The 19,809-nt window shown below is 38.3% G+C and overlaps 1 protein-coding gene across 20 annotated transcripts in view; it reads right to left on the reverse strand.

Annotated features, from left to right (window-relative positions):
• Positions 1–19,809, reverse strand: part of scrib (scribble planar cell polarity protein) — a 79,948-nt gene that overhangs the window by 33,357 nt on the left and 26,782 nt on the right. For all 20 annotated transcript variants that reach the window (XM_028433866.1, XM_028433865.1, XM_028433863.1 and 17 more), the window contains exons 2-15: positions 13,695–13,812; positions 11,507–11,585; positions 10,888–10,977; positions 9,216–9,272; positions 8,823–8,886; positions 6,467–6,541; positions 6,156–6,300; positions 5,055–5,173; positions 4,730–4,929; positions 3,810–3,976; positions 3,558–3,685; positions 3,323–3,448; positions 1,607–1,792; positions 1,155–1,535 (exon numbers count right to left, since the gene is read on the reverse strand). In XM_028433866.1, coding sequence (XP_028289667.1) covers positions 1,155–1,535; positions 1,607–1,792; positions 3,323–3,448; positions 3,558–3,685; positions 3,810–3,976; positions 4,730–4,929; positions 5,055–5,173; positions 6,156–6,300; positions 6,467–6,541; positions 8,823–8,886; positions 9,216–9,272; positions 10,888–10,977; positions 11,507–11,585; positions 13,695–13,812 — 1,935 coding nt within the window. The remainder of the gene's footprint in view (positions 1–1,154; positions 1,536–1,606; positions 1,793–3,322; positions 3,449–3,557; positions 3,686–3,809; positions 3,977–4,729; positions 4,930–5,054; positions 5,174–6,155; positions 6,301–6,466; positions 6,542–8,822; positions 8,887–9,215; positions 9,273–10,887; positions 10,978–11,506; positions 11,586–13,694; positions 13,813–19,809) is intronic.

The raw sequence follows: 19,809 nt of genomic DNA on the forward strand, positions 1-19,809 counted from the left end.
GCACAAACAATGTTATAAAAGCTCAGCATGAATTGAAAAGTCATGACTCAATGAAATCAGTAGCTTTCTGATTATGGTAAGACGTTAGCAGTGAACTGCAGAAGGAAAGGCTGAAATATCTGGTGTGACATTGACTTTACAACAACACTTTATTTGGAAAACATAAACAATAGAAAGTGTTCGACTGGGTGGAAAGAACATATGACATTACTATGTGAGAAGGTCTTTTCTAGTGTTTCAGGCACAAGTTATGAAGTCCAGAAACAATCCAACTACCGTAGTAGTTCAAAGATTAAAAAAATAACACAAAATAAACCAGTCACACCTTAAACATTTACAATACTGCCTGTGGCTCTATTAGACTCCATAATATTATGACTGTATTCTACCAGTCCACTGAAGACATGACCAAATGATTGTGTAACCAATAGATATGAGGTATAGTGTCTCCTTAATTCAACAAGAGAATAAAAACAGTAAGTTATGCTTCTCTTAAAATGCCAAAGTGAAAAAAGTTAGTTTTAGATGTATATACTTAATAATGGAGGCGGAACTGTGAATGATTATGAGCATAACCTCCTCCTGTGTAATAAAACCAGAGAAGAAGTTGTTTACACAGGTATTGTCTATATCCTAAGAAAAGCTGTAAGTTAGTAATCTATGTGTGAAGCAGGTTATGTATTTTAAATTCCATAGCTTATCTATTTATTTATCAATAATATTGAAATTAAAAATTTCAGTGTAATTGTAAATGTGCTAAAATAAAAGGGCTTGTATTAGTCCTGTATGAGTGTTTCCACATTATTTTGTCAGAGGAAAATGACTTGTGTGAAGGTTTTCTAGCAATCAGCTCACCTCCATATCATTCGTGCTTAAAAAAAAAAAAAAAAAGTGTCGTGGCAGTGGCCAACAGGCAGCGTTGTTCATCTCAACAGTGACACTACCATGCAACGCCAGACTTAGAGCTCGTAGCCAATCACAGCCTGAATATAACTCCAGTGGATGCAAACTATTACTGATGTGGTTCAGTGTGTCACATGCTAAACCTTTCTGCTAACTACCATAGATGCTGAGTCAACACTACCTTATTCACATGTATATGAACTAACAAAAGAAAAACCCAAAGTCTTCCCTCGTTCATCCATCACTCTTACCTTGACTTGACTGGAGTTGACCTGATGACGGCCGTCCTCCAGCTCCTCCGTCCTGTGATGGTGTTGAGGAGTGCCTATGCTCCGCTCCTCCTGCTCATCCTCCTCCTCTTCCTCCAGCTCTTCCTCAGGGGCATGTGAATTAGAGCCGAGGCCGTCGGGGCTGAAGCCCTGCAGCAGCGCAGCCACAGTCTCAGGCTTGGGCAGTTTGGTGATTTTGAAGTGCTTCTTGTAGTGTGGCGTGTCCTTTCTGATCAGCCGCTGCTTCTCTGCGGGAAAAGCTGGCCTCTCATCTTCCTCATCGCTCCTCTCACCATCCTCACCCTCCTCATCGTCATCTTCTCCTCCTCGAAAGATGGGCTCTTCTGCAAAGTGCACAGTCGGCTGGAAGCAGACAGATTCCAATGAGTAACTCCACATACAGATTTACAGTGTGAATATTCTTCACTCATTACCTCGATGTACTCCACTTCCATCTCATCCAGGTCTTCCTCCTCCTGAGGCACATGACCGTCCACTAGGTCGTCCTGTTGGACAGCAGCAGACACATTGTGCCTTTTCTCGTGGGAAGTAGCTGATAGCGTGCTGCTGGAAACCTGCGAGTCATGGCTTTGGTTGCTGAGGTCACTGAGGCGTTTCTCCTGAAATCAAAAATAGATGGAATTTACCTCAAAACGACAGGAACAAGATTCTGTGAATTATTTCTGTTTCGTTCTGAGCTTTTTCAGAGATGTAACATTATAGATCAGTGGTTCCCAAGCTTTTTTGGAACATGACCCCATTTTGATATCAAGAAGAAATTTTCCCCAGAAATACTTCTTGATCATGTTTGTTATACCAGCGATTCTCAACTGGTGGGTCGAGGCCCAAAAGTGGGTCATGGACCTGTACTAGGTGGACAGCTGGTCAAAAATAAATAAATAGCCTACTCAATGTCTCTCATGTTGGACTTGTCTTTTATTTTGAAAGAAACTTTTCTTTTGACTGGCATGCTGTGAAATGCATGTTGCACAGGAAAATATATAGATTTATGTATTAAAGAAGATTATATGTGTGTTTTCAACAGTTATTTTTGAAAAACTAAATTTGGTTAGTTGAATTCTAAAAAGAAAAAGTGAGTCGGGATTTAATGATTGTGGCAAAATGTGGGTCCCAGAGTGAGACCAGTAGAGAACCCGTGTTATACTGTATTGGGTCAATGTCGTCTAAACATTCTGTCCTCCTGCACTTCTTTTAGTTAAAAAAGCTTTAAATGCATAAAAAGATACCAAATATGTAGTAACTTAGTACAGTATATGCGCTCACTCATATATATATATATATATTTTGAAATGCTACTTACTATATTACTTCCGTAAAATATTATGTTATTCAAAGTGTCAAAATATCATGTGATAAAAAAAAATTAATTAATCTAAATCAATTTTTTTAAAAATATTTTAGTTATATTATACTATTATAGTCCTGTATAAAATTTCAAAGTATTTCTTTTTTTTATTTCAATCATAATATTCATACAAATCTTTCCCAATGATGCCCATTTAATGAAATATCATGTGGTAAAATCCTGACCAAATACAGAATAGCCAGGATTGGTGACAAGTTGTGCCAGCTCAGATATTTTCTATTATTCTATTATTAATAATTTGATTTATATTTTACAAAGTGAAAGTTTGTAATACAGCAGTTTAAGACTGTGTTGTTTTAATCTGAAAAAAAGTAATTGCTAATCAGTAATTATTTTTTTCTCAATTACTTGACATTTTAGGCAACCCTATTTAAACTCCAGGCACCCCACATGGGGACCCTAAGGTTGAAAAACACTGTTAAAGATGCTGTAGATATAGATTATATTGGTAATAAATAGAATCATTTTAACAACCAAAATAAAACAAATCCTTACATACAGTAAGTTGCTGGTTGTTTTTGTTCATTTAGCTCAAACTCATTTTTACAGCCAACATTAATTTGAAAATTAATCAACACATTTCCTTACAATATATATTTACTATTAATGTAACTTTAAACTACTTAAATAATCATTATATTTTTGTACTACAAAGAAATGTAGCAGATGTTTGAAAAAGATCCCAGCTCATAGTCACCTGTAACGTCCAATCATTGCCATTATCAGGTACTATTATTATTAATGTGCAGCCTGATGTCTCTACCTCAGCATCCAGCGATTCATCTTCACCATCAGGGTTGGACGTGTAAGCTTCATTCCTCCTCTCCTCGATCACTTTCTTCATCACCTTCAGCTCATTGGGGTGCGGTGTGGCTCGACGCTGCAGACCCTACAGAAAGAAAATGCATGTTGAACATCTTATTAATAAAGTTCACATACAACACATATGGACATAAAGGGAGTGGCTTTTTAGCGTGATTGTGTAGCTGTTTCCTCACTCTTCGTTCTGCCTCAGCTTCATCCTCCTCCTCCTCAGCCTTTGTCTCCTCTTGGAACTGAATGACGGACACGCGGTTCAGGTTGGTGTCTGTCCAGCTGTCGTCCACGCTGTTCTGCAGCAGGTTCTCTGTTGAATGAGGAGGAGAACAGAGCTCACGTTTATGTGTGGAGCATGAAATACATGTGATTTATAGCTCACATTTTGAATATATGGCATTAGTAGCCTCTTCCTGTTGATAACTTTATCTCACCGAGGCTTGGGGAAGGTTGCTGAGGCAGTAAATAGCAGGTCAACACTTTCTCTCCTGTTCGCTCGTCGTCTTCTGTCTGGAACTTGAGCATTGGCTGTGACTGGTTCTCTGCTAGCCACATGGCTTTCAAGTTAAGGTTTGTCAGGGCGAAAGGCAAGTTTTGTAATCTAAAGAAATAAATAAGAAAATCAGACCAGCACAATGTCAAATTTCAAATTAATCTACATTTGGAAATAGTGCTGGCTGCTGATGACATCACACAGGCTAAACCTGGAGGTACAATAAGCCTGAATCATTATCATTTATATATCTGATTAATATTCACTGTTATCCAGGAAGTTTATTTCTATTTGCCCCTAGTATATAGTCATCTTAAAGATCATCTTAAAGATGTAAATCCTTGTTTTAATCAGTAATAAAAATGGGTTATAAGTAACCAAAAATGGTGGAAAAAGTGGTGAAATGGGATTTTATGTCATTTAAAAAGTAGGAAAAATTAGTTTAAACTGGCAAACACAGGGCATAACAAATTGTGAATAGCAAAAATAAGCATGAAATATTGTGAAAAGAGGTTAAAACTGACAATATTGATTCAACATATGGAACATTAGGTAGGGCAAGTGGTGGAAAGGGTATATAAGTTCTGAAAATGTCCTGAAAGTGGAAAAAAAATGCAGAAAATCCATTGAAATTTTATGGAAAAGTGGCCGAAATGTGAGTAATGTAGCAAAAGTGCATTACAAGGAGCAAAAATATGGCAAGAAAAAGTGATACAAAATAGGTTAAAATATAACAAAAAAGCCTCAAATTGTTCAAAAAATATTCTTAGTTTCATGAAGGCATCTGGCCACCCCCTTCCTGTGTCTTGACCCCAAAGTTGAGAACCCCTAAACTAAGGTGTGCATAATGAATGAGCGTACCGGTTTCCTGCAACATCCAACACATGCAACTCAGTGGCATCTGCGAGCTCCACAGGCAGTCTGCCCAGGCGGTTGTCCCTCAGTGAGAGCACGTTGAGGCTGCCACATCCACCCAGTTCTTTGGGAACGCTAACCAGACGATTACGGTCTACATTCAGGTTCGTCAGCTTCTTCAGCTTGCCCAGCGAGCGAGGAAGTGACTGAGGAAAAGGAGAGAAATGCAGCAACAATTTAAAACCTTATAAAGCCAATGTAGAGAGCTGTTCGTAATTGTTGGTCAGCTTAAACTGGAACTAACACACATATTAGAGGATGTGATTTTTACCTGCAAGAGGTTCTCGGTCAGGATGAGCTCTGTGAGGTTTTCACACTCCCCCACTGAATCCGTCAGGTGGGTCAGTCTGTTCTGGTCCACCTTCATGATGGACAGCTGTTTCAGACAACCTGAAGATAAAACATCAACAATTATATGCAAAAACAGCAGATTTTTTTTGTCGTAACTTTTAATTTTTCCCTAAAATATAATAAATTAATTTCAGTATATTTAATACAAATGCAAAACTGTTATTATAATATTCACAAAATTACTCTTAAACCAATAGGTTTTATCAGCTGCTCAGGTTGTCTAAGGAATTTCTACAAATAAATCTAAGTTTAATTTGTAATTGTGTTGAGTATAACTATTGTAAATTAAAATGTGTCGTATGTGAGTATGTACACTTTTCTTTATCTTTTATTCAATAATATTATTTTGAAACCAACATGAAAAAGAGGGTTATCTGAACCTCAAAGGAAGATATATTTATTGTTTTTCCATGCAGGTTTATTTTATTTCATCATATTTTATTTAAAGAAAAAGGACTCGTAAAGACCACAGGCATACTTGTATTTACTTTATTGTTTAGCTGTAAAATTGTGTTGTATGCCACATTTTGTATATTTTGTGTAATTGTTCAAACAAAAATATAGAAATATTGGTGTGATGCTGGAAGTATGACCACCTGGAATGTATTGCAATGGTTTAAATAATGTTGAAAATAGGACTATGAATCCTGACTCAGCTCTAAAAGACTACAGCAGAAAGAAATATGTCACTACCTGCACACAGATGTAGATATTTCTACTATCAAACTGTAATGTAAAGCCAGCAAATGCTGATCATGCACATCTGAAACTGTCTGAGCTACAGTCAGTCTTCCAGTAGAGGGCAGTGTTGGATAGTAAATAAAACCAGTGCTGTACCACCGTTTGCTCACTGCAGCATTATGATAAGATAGCACATGGAGGGAAAGACTTTAACAAGCACTGCATCTCAACACTTTCATAAAATAGCATCACAAACCACACATTTTCTTCTTTTTTTTTTTTTTTTTTTTAAACTGTGCGTGTTATTGCAGGTGCTCCTTGTGTGGGGACTGTTTCTCACCGATGCTGTCTGGGATGGCCTCCAGCAGGTTCTGTGTGAGCAGCAGGTCTGTGAGAGCCAGCAGGCCGTTGAGCTCTGAGGGAAGCTCCTCCAGACGGTTCTCGGACACGTCCAGACAAACCAGTCTCCGTAGGTTTCCCAGCTCCTACACAGACACAGGCACAGGCACAGACACACACACACACACACACACACACACAATAAATCACCAGTGACTCAGTGCAGTGCTATCAACTTCAAGGTTATTGTCCAAAACAGCAGGCAGCTGCTAGCAAAGCAGGTTCAGTGGCCAGTGAACCCATTCTACTCACTGGTGGTAATGAAGACAACTGGTTACGGTCCAGCCACAGCTCTCTGAGGTTAGGGAGAGCACCAAGGGTATCAGGCTGGGAACAGATGAAAGGATGAAACCACACTGTTAGGGTGTGCTCACACTGGCAACTGGGGCCGTTCCAAGCTCACAGCAGGAATCCCCCCCTCCCTGTCCCTTTTCTGGCACGGTAGAACGGACGTGATCATCAGCTCAACTTTGTTCCCACAGACAAACACATCATCACGTTAATTTATGAAACGCGTATGGCGTTACGTCACCATTAAGCGACTCTGGGTTTGTTGTTGACAGTACATTCTGTTAATTTCATATTTTCTGTTGCGTAGGGTAACTATAAACCAAGATTCACCCAGACACGTGCTCTTTTCACGGACTGGATTTCCCAGGGCCCCTGAATGCATCACGTTAATTTAAATGACCGTAACTCTGCTCATATTTGCTCTATCGGAGAAATTCCACCAATTTATGAAAGATAATAAGTTGCTCTTTACAGCCAGTGTCGGTACATTGCGGTAATTTTACTCACACGTAACAGAAACATTAAAGACGCCGCTTTGTTTTGACGAAATCGACACAAGGAACAGAGAGAACGAAGTGAGTGAGAAAGAAAGAGAGAGATTAAAACAGACCAAATAAGGGTGGATTTATTAAAAATGAAAGACTCTCTGACGATAAAAACCACCATGAATGGAGGTTCAAATGGATTTGAAAACAAAGGAGGAAACTGAGCCTATAAAGGTAAGATCAGTTTAATTTCTGGATCAATAAATGTCGTTCTGATTTTGTGGAGCTAGTCTTTGTGTACATTAATATAAGTGTAAATAGATGCTTTTAATGTGTGAGACAGTTTAGGACAGAGTATTTGTGTTTGTTTAAACTTTGTGTGTGTGTGTGTCTGTGTGTCCATCTGAGCATATTTATCTCCATCACTTTCAGTTTTCCTTTTGATGAACATGACAATATCTAACTTTTCTTTTATTTCTTCTTCTTTAAGTCTATGCAGAGTGGACACGCCCCTCCCTGGACATTAAAACCATGAACTGATCCTAGTTTCCATCATCTGGTCTAGACCCATCACTTCCACAGACAACTGACAGAATAAAGCTCAGAGTCAACATGGGACCATGGGATGCACTTATTTATTGAAATGTATATTAAATGATTATTTAATGTTCTGTAATTTTATTTTTTAGGAGATGTTTTTAATTGTTTCAATAATTTAGAGACTCAAGGACAGATTGTTATAATGCATAATAAAGGTGATTTACTTGACACCAACACCAACTCTGAACTTTTCATCGGCTAACGAGCACTTCTGACACCGCTATCATTGCGGAATGTGGATGTTTATGTGCCGTAAAGCGTCGCGCGGTACCAACGTCATCACATTTTGCGGTACTTCCTGATCAGGGTTTCAGGTAGTATGATTTTAAAGTGTGGACGGAGACCTCAGAAGAAAGAATATGGAAGCTATATTAAAGAAAGCCAGGGTCAGATTCAAACACGCAACGTTTTAGATAACACGCCAATACTTATTAAGTGTACGTTTGTTTTTTATCTTAACCCAACTTTAAAAAAAAAACAAAAATTATTAGGTTTGAAAGATGATAAAGTGGCTGCTGATTGGTGATTCATTTCTTCGAGAACTTTGACATCAAGCATAAAACAAACAAAAAAATGCTGGTTAAAAAAAGTGATAAATAACAAGTGGTTAATATAGCATTTATCAATGAAATGGTCAAACTGTGGATTTCTTTTGAATCATTTGTATTAAACATAAACAGTGTTACATCTACAACATTTATACAGTTTCTGTGATATAAATTAAATTTATTAATGTTATTTTTTTTGGAGAATTAGACATTGTTTTCAGTTAGTTTTTTGTTTTAGGTGAACTAACAAAGGGATCAAAATTAAACTGCCATCACAGAGTTCACACTATGTAACAAATATGAAAAAAAGGTAACAAAACGTATAAAAACAAGCGTTTCTGTGATATTCGGACAGACACGGCGACAAGTTTCTATCATGACACCAACTGTTTACTCAACCTCCAGCCTGTCACATCACGAGACACTGTTTACTCAGCGCTATTGAGACAGGTGGGTGTTCCCATGCCAAAATCCCTACTGGATCTTGGCTACAGTGCAGGTGGGGCCACCTAAAACCACAGTGCTAGCTGAGATAAACATGTGGTCTGGATCATAATGTCTTCAATAGGAATGTGTGCATGTGTGACACTTTTCATACAGTCTATTACTTTAAAAAAACGTCTCAGCATTTAGTAGCACAAATGACTCAGCAACTAGTTAGTAAATCTTCAAATAATGACTTACCAAAACTTCCAGTTCATTGCTGCCTAAATCCAGCTGTTCCAGTTTCACAAGGAAAGACAATGACCTGCAAACAGACAAGCATCAAAGACATGAATATATAGCCTGAAAGACCAAAGAATGAGGGTTTATAAAAGCAGAGCAATCATTCACACCTCCTGACATATCTTAAGAATGTCTTTAAACCTTAGCAGTGATGTGTAGCACATGGTTTGTGTCACATTCCTCCATAATGAAGCACTTTGACTGAGTCTGATGCTTGTATGGTTGGGGGAGGCTCTGCTCTGAGAGGTTTCTGTGATTGATGCGACGATAAAAATCCACTCATTTGACTCAGTGAAGAGACATTAGTCCCTGATTCTGCACACGTACACACAGACGGGTGGTGACACTTACGTAGGCAAAGACTTCAACAGGTTCTCCCTGAGCTCCAGCGTCACCAGGTTGGCCAAACTACAGAACCATCAGGAAGCAGGAGGAGAAAAACAGAGGTGAAGAAGTTGGTGTGAGAGTTGGATAAAGAGGCAGGTTGGTTAGTCAGATGGCAGCTCTGCTCCATCTGTCTGTGAGCAGCAGTGGCTCACAGCCCAGACCCCAGCTGCCTCGAAGCCCATTGGGCAGCACAATCACACCAACGCTGAGATCAGTCCCTCAGGCTGCCAACCAGGACACAAGTGTTAACGTGTTGACAACCTTAATATCTATTAGATTGCTTTATCAAATCACATGTCTTTGTCCATCAAACACTATATATACAATATAGAGAAGCAACTTAACACTGCCATTGATTAAAACGTGAAAAACAAAGACTTTATGAGATCAAACTGGAAATCTCTTTCAAAAAGCTGATGAAACAAAGATAATTTGCATGGATGGTGTTTGTTCAATAAATTATTTTAATTGTAAAAGCATTTTCATCACCGGTGATGATGGGTTTTATTTCAAACTGCCACATGGGTAAAATATTAGAAACTATGATAACAAAAAAAACCTTTAAATTATCCTCATTTGTTTCATAATATCAAGGTTGGTTTTCCCACTTTATTTCAATTCCCCATAACTCACTGTATAAATATGGGGTGCAACTTCTACTGTCACTTTACATCAAATGAAGCAAAAAAACAACAACAAACACACAACATGTTAAAAACAGTGAGATTAAATTTTGTCATTTACATCATACATAAGCCTGTCTGAACATGTATGTTTTAAAAAGCTTTTTAAAAGACTCTAGAAAGTCAGAAGAACAGATGGGTGGTGGGTTCCAGAGTGTTGGTGCTAACTGCCCAGTGTGCCCACTAAATTTATTAAGAAACACTTCCTCTTTAATTTCACTGTCACAGGAAGTTCTGCCCATGATCATATTCTAATTAGTGCTTATATGATTTTTAAGGCAAAATATCTCAATATTTCACAATAATCAATATGTTTATCAAATGGCAGTTTACGAAGTGTAATCAATAATGTTTATATTTCTAACTGCTGAGGCAGTGTGTGTAGGATAGGAAACAGGTATCTTCTACAGTAATACATGCTGCAAAAAAAAAGAAATTGATAACAAGTTTATCCCAGTTTTACTGAAAATCTTAAAAATAGTTGAATCACTGTGACCAACGTGGACAGAAGTCTGCTTCTTAATTAATCGCGCAGCAGCAGCTGAGTGATCACAGCTGCTGCTGCGCGACGCACAAGTCCGTGTGGCTTCGAATGTAACCAAGTCCATATTTCTAGTGCAATATAATGTTTCACCTTATTGGGGCGCTGCACTTATTCCCGGGTTAGAAGCGCGTAAGAGGAAAAGGACTTGCGCACACCGGAGAATGCGCGTAAAGCCAGATTTGAATGGGAACACCCACATTTCAGGGCTGCTCCACCCACAGTGCGTAACTGGGATGAAGGCGCGCAGCCGCTGACCTAAGTACAGGGGGAGAATAGTGCGCAGCCAAAAACAGCGCCGTTGCACAGCTTTTTGGACTCGCGCATTGGAGAATAGAGCCCTAAATATCCATACTCTCATTCATACTTTTTTTTTTTTTTTAACTGAAATCCATTGTGAGTGTGCACATACTTTCCAATGTCGCTGGGTAACGTCTGCAACGACACATCATTGAGTGCCAAGTGAGCCAGTGTTCGCAGCTGAGTGAAACCATCCGGCAACCTGCAGCAGAAAAACAGGAGGATCTCTGAGGACTAGGCAGCATAAAGGTATTAAAAGGCTCCATCCAGAGATTTCCATATGGTTTAGCATATAGCAAAGACTTTCTGCTAAGTTCCTGCTGTGCTTGTCTACTTTAGGAACTGAAAAAGGTAATATATATGTGACTGGACAATGGAATCATGCAAAAAAAGCTTCTTGTGAGGTTATCGTGACACAGAAAATTAAAGAGCAACCAAGTCACACAAAGCGCTAATCTGCTCCAGGCTATCGTGCAATGGATGTGCTTAATCTCTCCTTAGCATTATGACAACTTGAAGATAGACTTCACACACTGCACAAATAGTACTCACATGCACACATGGACACACACTCTACTGCACATTTAGCTATGTCAACAGAGCAGACGAATGACTTATCACACTTTGTTTCATACGGTACAGCAGAACTGGGTCACACTTTCCTTTCTGTGTGTGGAAACATTTATTTCCTCTCTGTGCTGATGAGTAACTGGATGTTACAGTCCACTAACCTGGAGAGGGGGTTTCCACTGAAATCAGCGATCTCCAAGGCTCGGCAAAATTTAATGCTCTCAGGGATCTCAGGAATGTCTGCAGGAAAGAAAGAGGGAATGAATGAGGGGGGACTGGGAGTCAGTGCCATGGCATGTACTTTGTGAGGTGGAGTCTGATCTATTACTGTGAGGTTTTTGCAGCTCACTGGGATTTCACTCTGTTTGTCACATAAGGATATTTAGGTTGTTTCAAGCTAGGATAGAAAGACATTCCTTCTACAACTTTTTTTGTGCATAAAATTCTTGCATTCGCAAAAAGAGGCCAAAATAAACTAAACACTAGAAAAACTTGACATTAGTTCAAATAATTGGTAAATGCATTAAATTCAAAAACAATTCGTCATTATAGCATTAATTTTGGTTGATTGGGAGCCTTTCCTGTGCACTATCACCTCCTTGTTCTATGTAGCACTCTGGTTAGTCTGCAGGGAGCAGTAAAGTATGTTTTGGCCTAATCAATGCTTGATTTGTGTGAATAAACAGCTTAAATAATAAAGATGCTACGCATTCTTAAAAAACTCACTCAAGGCTTCAGGAAATGCTACGCTTACAGAGAATAAGCAGTTTGTTTATCACCTCCACATTAGCAAAAAGACAGAAATGATTTCCACTAACTGATTTACAATAACCACCATGTTTTCATTTTAATATCGCTAAATAAATCACATACTGATAAAACGGCCTGTTCGTAATTTAGAAGACTAATGGGAGTTCAGAAAATGAGCTGCAACAAAAAGCAGTCAGACAAATATAATCTCAGAGATTTTCTAAAAGCTTTTGGTGTTTTTTTGTAGGATTATATTTAGAAAAGTATTCAAAGACTCAACAGAACAGTTAAATAGGTAGAGAATTCTGTAATTCTCTGTTTGCATTAGTTCAAAGTAGATTAAGTATGTATTTATTATGTCATTTTATATCACATGCATAAATCCACAGAATGGATAAGCTGCAAACTAAACTGTACCATATGCAAACAGTAAAAGGTCACATGAGCTGTGACTGATCTTAAATGTCAGTTCAGGGTTTGCCTGCAGTTGGTAGCACAGATATAGAAAAGCACAGGATGAAACAGACCAGTGGTTCAATCATCATCAGAGCTCTTTATGGTTAGTGCTGCAGGTGCAACCCCCCCCCCTCAGAGCTGAGCAGCCTATCACAGTGATGGAGTCAGCACACCAACAGGCAGGCAGATGGGAAAGGCCCTCACAGGCCACTACACAATGCTGCCACAGTGTTGGATGCAGTGCATCGTGGAGGAAGTGTCTACTATCTGGTGCAGGGGTGGGGGTGCATTTGCATGTGTGTGTAGACTGCAAGGAGACAGAAAGGGCAAGGTGCTTGTGTGTTTTTCTACAGAAAATGACACTGGTATTAGGAAATGAAATGTTGACCTTCATCTCCAAAGGTTTGAATGTCAGTCATTTGTTTCTCTGGGGGTAAATTAGACCAGTAGTTCTTAAACATGTACCCCCTTTTTCTACCTTTTAAATGCAAGTACCCCTCTTTGTCTGACAACCACATTTTGCTCAGAATTCTGTGAAAAAACACATACAGAGCATAATGATGGAATGAATAAGTGATAACACATTTTAAAGAATCTCATCTTGTAAATAAGTGAAATGAAACAGTATTTAGTGCATCCTGAAAATAATTATTTTTCTAGTTTTTATCATTTCCGATCATCTTCCACCTGGTGACCCTTGTATTTTCATTTCATGTTCTAATTAAGATAATTTCTATCATCATTTTGTGTGTTTTTGTGTAATTTTGTGGGTTTTTGATGTCATTTTGTGGTTGTTTGTCTGTTCTTTTTATTATTCGGTATATTTTTCTCGCATATTGTGTATATTTTTATTGTCGTTTTTGCGTGTTGTTGGTATTAAATTATTCTGTGTGTGTGTGTGGGCGTGGGTGTGTGTTTTCGGTGACCATTTTGTCGTTTTGTATGTTTCTGGTTATTTGTGTGTATTTTGTAGTAATGTTGTAAACTTTTCTCTCACTTAGTGTGTCTTTCTTGTTGTCTTTGTGTGTTGTTGGCATTATTTAAATTATTCACCACCACCTGGCAGGTATCAGCATTTCAGGTGAGCGAGTACTGATGTGTGGCTGAATGACTAAAATGCAGAGTGATTCTGCGTTTACGTACCATTTCTGGATATGTCCAGCTCCACCAGCTGCATGAAGTTGGCCACCTCTGGAGGAAGTCTCTGGATCACATTGTCACTGAGGCCGAGCTTCCGGAGGTTCAGTAGTCTGAAGAAAGGCTGGCGAGACACAAAAGAGACCACGATGATGCAAAAACTCGAGTGTCATCACATCCATCAACAAGAGGCTAAAACTCAAGATATTCGGGACTTTAGGTCAGAAATCAGTCATTAAAAATGACTCATGATGATGATGCCAACTGGGCAAAAGATAAACCTCACATATTGATAATATAAGATATATAATAAGTCAAGGTTAAATGTCTGGTAATCAAAGCATTTCTATCCCTATTAATAACAACACAGTAGGTCTAAATGTAAAGGCACCTCATTTTTTTTTTTTTAAACTTAATGAAATGCACAATACGGATCCAATCCGGAAGAAACTTGTCGCAGTAATTGAGGAACTCACCCAACATAACTGAGTCAAACTTCATAAAGAGGAGTCATTTACGAACAGAGATATATACATTTTTGAAATTTCACTAATGAGAGTTTTTTTGATTTTTTAAACTAATCCAGAATCAGCACAGATTCCGCTTTTTCTAATATGACCTAATATGGCGAAGGTAATAAGAAAAAGCATTTTCCCAATTGTCAGCAAAAAAAAACTACGGGTATGTTTTTCTTTATATCATACACACCAGACAAAGTCCATTTGTTGTCTCCGCATGCTTAACACTCAACTTAGCCAAAACAACCAATGCAAACTGGATATAAAAACACTCAGTCTGCCAGCCTCATATTCCTTCCCAAAATCCTTCCTCTCCATGGCAACGCCAGCCAAACAAAGTAGCTTTCGTTAGCTGCAGCTGTGCCAAGTGCTTTCACAAGAGCCCGGCTGTTAGACGGGAGTCGGGACAGCACTTAGGCTTTCCTCTTCTGACTGCACTGAGTGTGTCTGTGTGTCATCTGCTGTTCAGACGGACAGACAAGATGGGAACGCTGGGAAATGCAAGTGTAGCATGCTGAAACCATGCAGCTATTAATTCCTCAATCAGGCCTTGGTTCAGCAGCCTACAGAGGACCCACTGTCTCCCTGATTTAGGGCCCGACTTCTCACACGATGGGAAGGAGGGGGTCTGCGGAGGAACATGCCGACTACAGCTTTCTGGGGCACGAACTCAGTCAAGTCATTATTCAAGGTTATTTCCCGAACAGAGAGAGCATGAATGCCTGCAAGCTTGGAGCCGAAATCTTAATTCAAATTGAACGTCAGAGCATCAGCAAAGTGCTTTGCTACAAAAAAAAAATATCATTGTGTGTCAATTCAAGGCAATTTCTCATTCAGGATGAAGTCTTAACACAAGCCACTTTTAGTTAATTGTTAATTCTTTTTTAAACAATGGCCACTAGCATAATGGGATTAACATAAAGATTGCACACATGCTTTTACGAATAAAAAAAAGAAAGGAAAAACACTTTCTGGCTCAGTTAAATGTTATAAACCTTTAAAGTGACTCTCAATGAGACATGTACATTGTGTTACATTCTCCTTTTGTTGTGTGTGTTAAGAAAAATGGAAGGAAAGCTAGCAGTAACTTAAAAAGGTCGGAAAACCCACCTTGCTTTTTAAAAAACACATCTTATATATCATTATATATAGCATACCACTGACCAAACAACATATATCCAACACTTGAAAACATTTGTCATAACGTTTAAGAGAAAATAAAGATGTTAATTTAATACTAAAACTTTATCAGCAACATTTACTGCTGATAGTAGTACTACATCTCTCATATGTATTTATCAGTGAGTTTAAATACTGCAAATTAAATCAGATTTTAGTGACTCGAGCTCCTGAGGGCCCCTCACATGGTCCATGTGGGCTACCTGTTGCCTGCGGGCACAGTGTTGGAGACCCCTGCTCAGAAGTATACTTCTAAGTTTCCCAAGATGCATTTCGAACCAACGACGACAACAACCAGAAGCACACTGAGGCTAATAATCTCTGTTGATTCACCACCTTTGATAATTCTGAAAGCGTTTTAAGCAAGAAAGTGACCAAGTAGAATATCAACATGTGGTCATTTGATCCATAAAACTCACAGAAACAACATTTCAAAGATTTTTGGAGACCCACCATTGTGCTACTGACAAACATTTAAAATAAGTGCCCCGTTTTCAAAAGTTTTAAAAAACTAAAGAAGAAGACAAGAAGAGATCCTTTTGTTCTGTTTGATTTTTCGCTTGAAGCCGGTCCCAGGACGATTTTACGTTCCGCTCGCAATGCATCATGGGGCAGTTGACTATGACTAGTGTCCATACTTAAAAAAGGTCCCGATATATTATAAATCTGTGTATATCTTGCGAACTCAATCTTTTCATACTATCTAAGGTGAACACACTACATACTAATTTTGACGTCAGAATTAGTAAAAGTAGTACGTTAGCATGCGATGTCAAACACAGCCTATGCACTGGTAATATACTGGAAAAGTCAGTTATAAAAAACTAACAACTAAATCACAAATAATTCAGTTACACAAAAAGGGAAGAAAACACTGTTCCGCACATTGCTGTTCCGCTAAAACAGAAGGTTCCTGTCACTGGTCAGTTGTGCACTTTGTAAAAAAGTGGTTACAACAGAGTGACTTCTCTTGATCATTTAGTGGGTGCGCAAGATCACCTTAGTTATTTCTCAACATAGAAAACATTCTTGCATTTTACTGAGAGGCTGTTGTGATAATAAGGGGGGAATACATTAATAAAAGTGGAGAAAGAAGGTGTTGGCTCACTGAAAGGCTGATGAGAGGACTCAGATAACTGGAAACAGGAGCCGTTTGTGAGCAAGTGATTAGACCAAGTAGTCTTCAATAGGGAAAAACTGATGATACTAAAGCTGAACTCTCCCAGAATAGATAGATTAGAAGAAACATAGGACTTCTAAAAAAAACACAAAGAAAAACTAAAAACAGCATTTCACAGCTCTACAGCAACACCAGCAAAGCGCTGCTTATGTTGGACAGTCAGCAGTTTGCTATGAAGGGAGTTTTCATCACTGCATTCCTCTGTAGTCTGTACTCCTGACTAGTGCAGAAAAGGTATCTGGCATGAGAATAAGCAAAGTCTATTGCACAATTTGCAAATGCCTTGACATGGACAGAGCTAGGCAAAACCGGAACAGGCCCTTGAACAAAAACCTAGTATTCTTTTAAAATTTAAATGGATTTCTCAAAATAAAATCAAAGATTTTTTGATGTGAACCGAATACCTTTCAAATTCAAGAATATCACAAGGAAGGATGTTTAAATGGTTTCAAAAGTGGTTGCACATCTTGGTGATAACTTTCTTTTTTTAAATCCCTTTCAAAACATTTGTAAAGACAAACCAGTATATAATGAGCACAGGATTGTTGGTTTGTCTCTACACTAAATAATAGCACAAGGACTGTTTAGCAGCTGCTACTGACTAATAGCATTGTATATACAGGTCCAGAGACCTGTACATCCCATGAGTGCCATAACTGATTAGAAAAAGCCTGAACAACAGACTGCTCAACTTCAAGTGGACTTGATATATTAATATTATACATTTAATTTATAATTACATTTACAAATTGGATTCTAATGGTCACTATTGGACTAAAAATGTCTTCAAAGCCCGTTTTTAAATACGGGCTTTGATCCAACTAGAGTTTTCTACCCAACGGAACAATGCATTTTTATATTGAACAATGGAATAACCAGCAGTATTACACTGGTCAGCAGGTCAATAGAAACAACAAGTGGAAGCAGCGGAATTTCTGTGTGAGCTCAGCCACTCAATTCGCCTTTACCAGGCGTGTGTGTGTGCGTGCGTGTGTCCGTTTGAAAATGTGACAACACTGAACACCAGCATGCAACACTACAACTGTGCATCGACTGTGCTTTAATGTGGGTTTTGCAAGACTGTTGTTTAGCTTTGAGGGTACCTTATTGTAGATCAGGAAGGAGTGACAGAGGAGGTGAGTGAAGAATGTTGGAGAATGCATCAACCCAGCCAAGAGTAAGAGTTTAACCCTACAAAGTATTCACTGGTTGTTTTGTGCGTCCGGCAAACCTTATCAAAGAAACAGCATGAAAACAACTAGTGGAGATTAAGTGAGTGAGAATGAGGCTTTAGAAAACAGGACCTAGTTGCTGTTTTTTGTTTGGAGATCCAAACATGTAACAGAATTAATAGTGACCAAGGACTGTCCATTAGGTGCCTAGAATTACAGAGGGAATCAACAGGCTTCCCATTGAGTATAATAAATGCAGTAAGGACAGCTGTCTAGACTGACACAGCTGCCGTAAGATTTCACGATTGGTTTATAATAGGGCCGGGACAACGTGTCGACGTAATCGATGCAAAAAATACATCAACGCAAAATATGCGCGCCGATGCGTCGTCTGACCAAAACAAAGATGGCGGTGCTGGAGAATAACTATCGCGATTAAGTGGAAGAAAACAGTATTTAGTGGCTCCTGAATAAATATATTTTTATAGTTTTTAATATTTCAGGATAATTTACATCATCATTATTATAATTATAATTTTTAACTTAAGAAAACATAAAACATCATATTTATTTGTTAATTTTTCAATTTATTTCTCTGATTTTTTTGTTGGAAAAGCACTTTCTGTATTAGCATTTGGAATTTTGAGTTTAAGAAAAATGTGAGTGGCAGCGTGTAATACTTTAAGTTGTTATTTTCATGTGAATGAAGAATCATGAAGATACACTTTTTAGTGTCTTTTTAGTTTCTGATCACATAGGCCTAGTAAGCTAGGCCTATGTGTTTTCAACATAAATCTTAAATTATGTTGCTTCAGGAAGGACACCATGACAGGCTGCCACTGCCTTTTTATTTTTTAATGAATGCTACCTCTGACTCTGAATTATTTTGTACTTTTATATTCTTACTGAGTTGAAGAGCAATAAACATATAGTGTAATGTTAAGGAAATCATGTCTTTTTATTTCATTTTAGATAAGTAAATCAACATCTATAAATGATTTTTAGTGAATTATGGGGAGATAATCGATAATCGAATCGCGTCGAATCGGAAAAAATAATCGTTAGATTAATCATTTAAAAAATAATTGTTTATCCCAGCCCTAGTTTATATGTCTAACTCCAACTCGAAGAAAACAAGTCAAAACATTCTACACTGTGGCGTTTGGCTTGGCTATTGCCAGAGTGTGAGCACTGCTCCATAAATTAGAACTAAAGCCGTATTACTTTAAGTCACTTGAGTTACAGCAGCCATGAACCCAGCGTGTAACATTTCTAGGCTAGAGTACAGATTGTAACACACTATCTTGTGTATTCATGTATATTGGCTGCGGCTGATGTTTATTCAAGAGTGTTTATGAGTGTGTTCACATGTGGTAAACTCACCGCAAGGGATTCTAGCGTTAGTAGACCTCACATCACTGTGAAAGAACTAATTAAGATGCAACTGCAGAGCTCCAAGGAAAGAGCTGTGTGCATCTGTGTTTGTGATGTTGGTAAACTGTTAGTGCGCTGTGTGCTGTTTACAGAAACGTCAGCGCTCCAGTCAGGTGAATCCGTTTAGCCAACATTTTCCCTCCAACTCAGTCATCTGACCACAAATGTAGGGTGCGACCCCCAAGAGACACACACTGACACGTACTGCTTTCACTTATAGAAAACAAACGGTGAATTATAAATCTTATCGTCTACAGACATTAGAAACTATCAAACCAATAAGTCTTTAAAGATGATAAAAGGTAATCATACAGACAACATGCAGAGAAGCAAAAAAAGAGCAAAACTTTGGCCCATGACAATTTTGTGAGTCAGAAACCCTTGAAGTGCAAACATTACTTCAAAAGCTAACAATGTACTTTAAACCCCAGAGAAACATGTGCAAAAAAACTGCAACTGAATCCAGTAGAAAAGCCACAAATACCTGTTGGGCAGTCTTCCATAGTCCTAATGAGGAGGTAACCCCGACTAGGAAACACTTACCAAAACATTACATAACACAGGCAGAGAAAGTTACACTGTGAGTAATAATATTATCATCAAATTAACAAAAGCTTTTAATCATTTAAATTTAAAAA

Source organism: Gouania willdenowi, chromosome 20, assembly GCF_900634775.1.
Source record: "Gouania willdenowi chromosome 20, fGouWil2.1, whole genome shotgun sequence".
NCBI classification, from domain to species: domain Eukaryota; kingdom Metazoa; phylum Chordata; class Actinopteri; order Blenniiformes; family Gobiesocidae; genus Gouania; species Gouania willdenowi.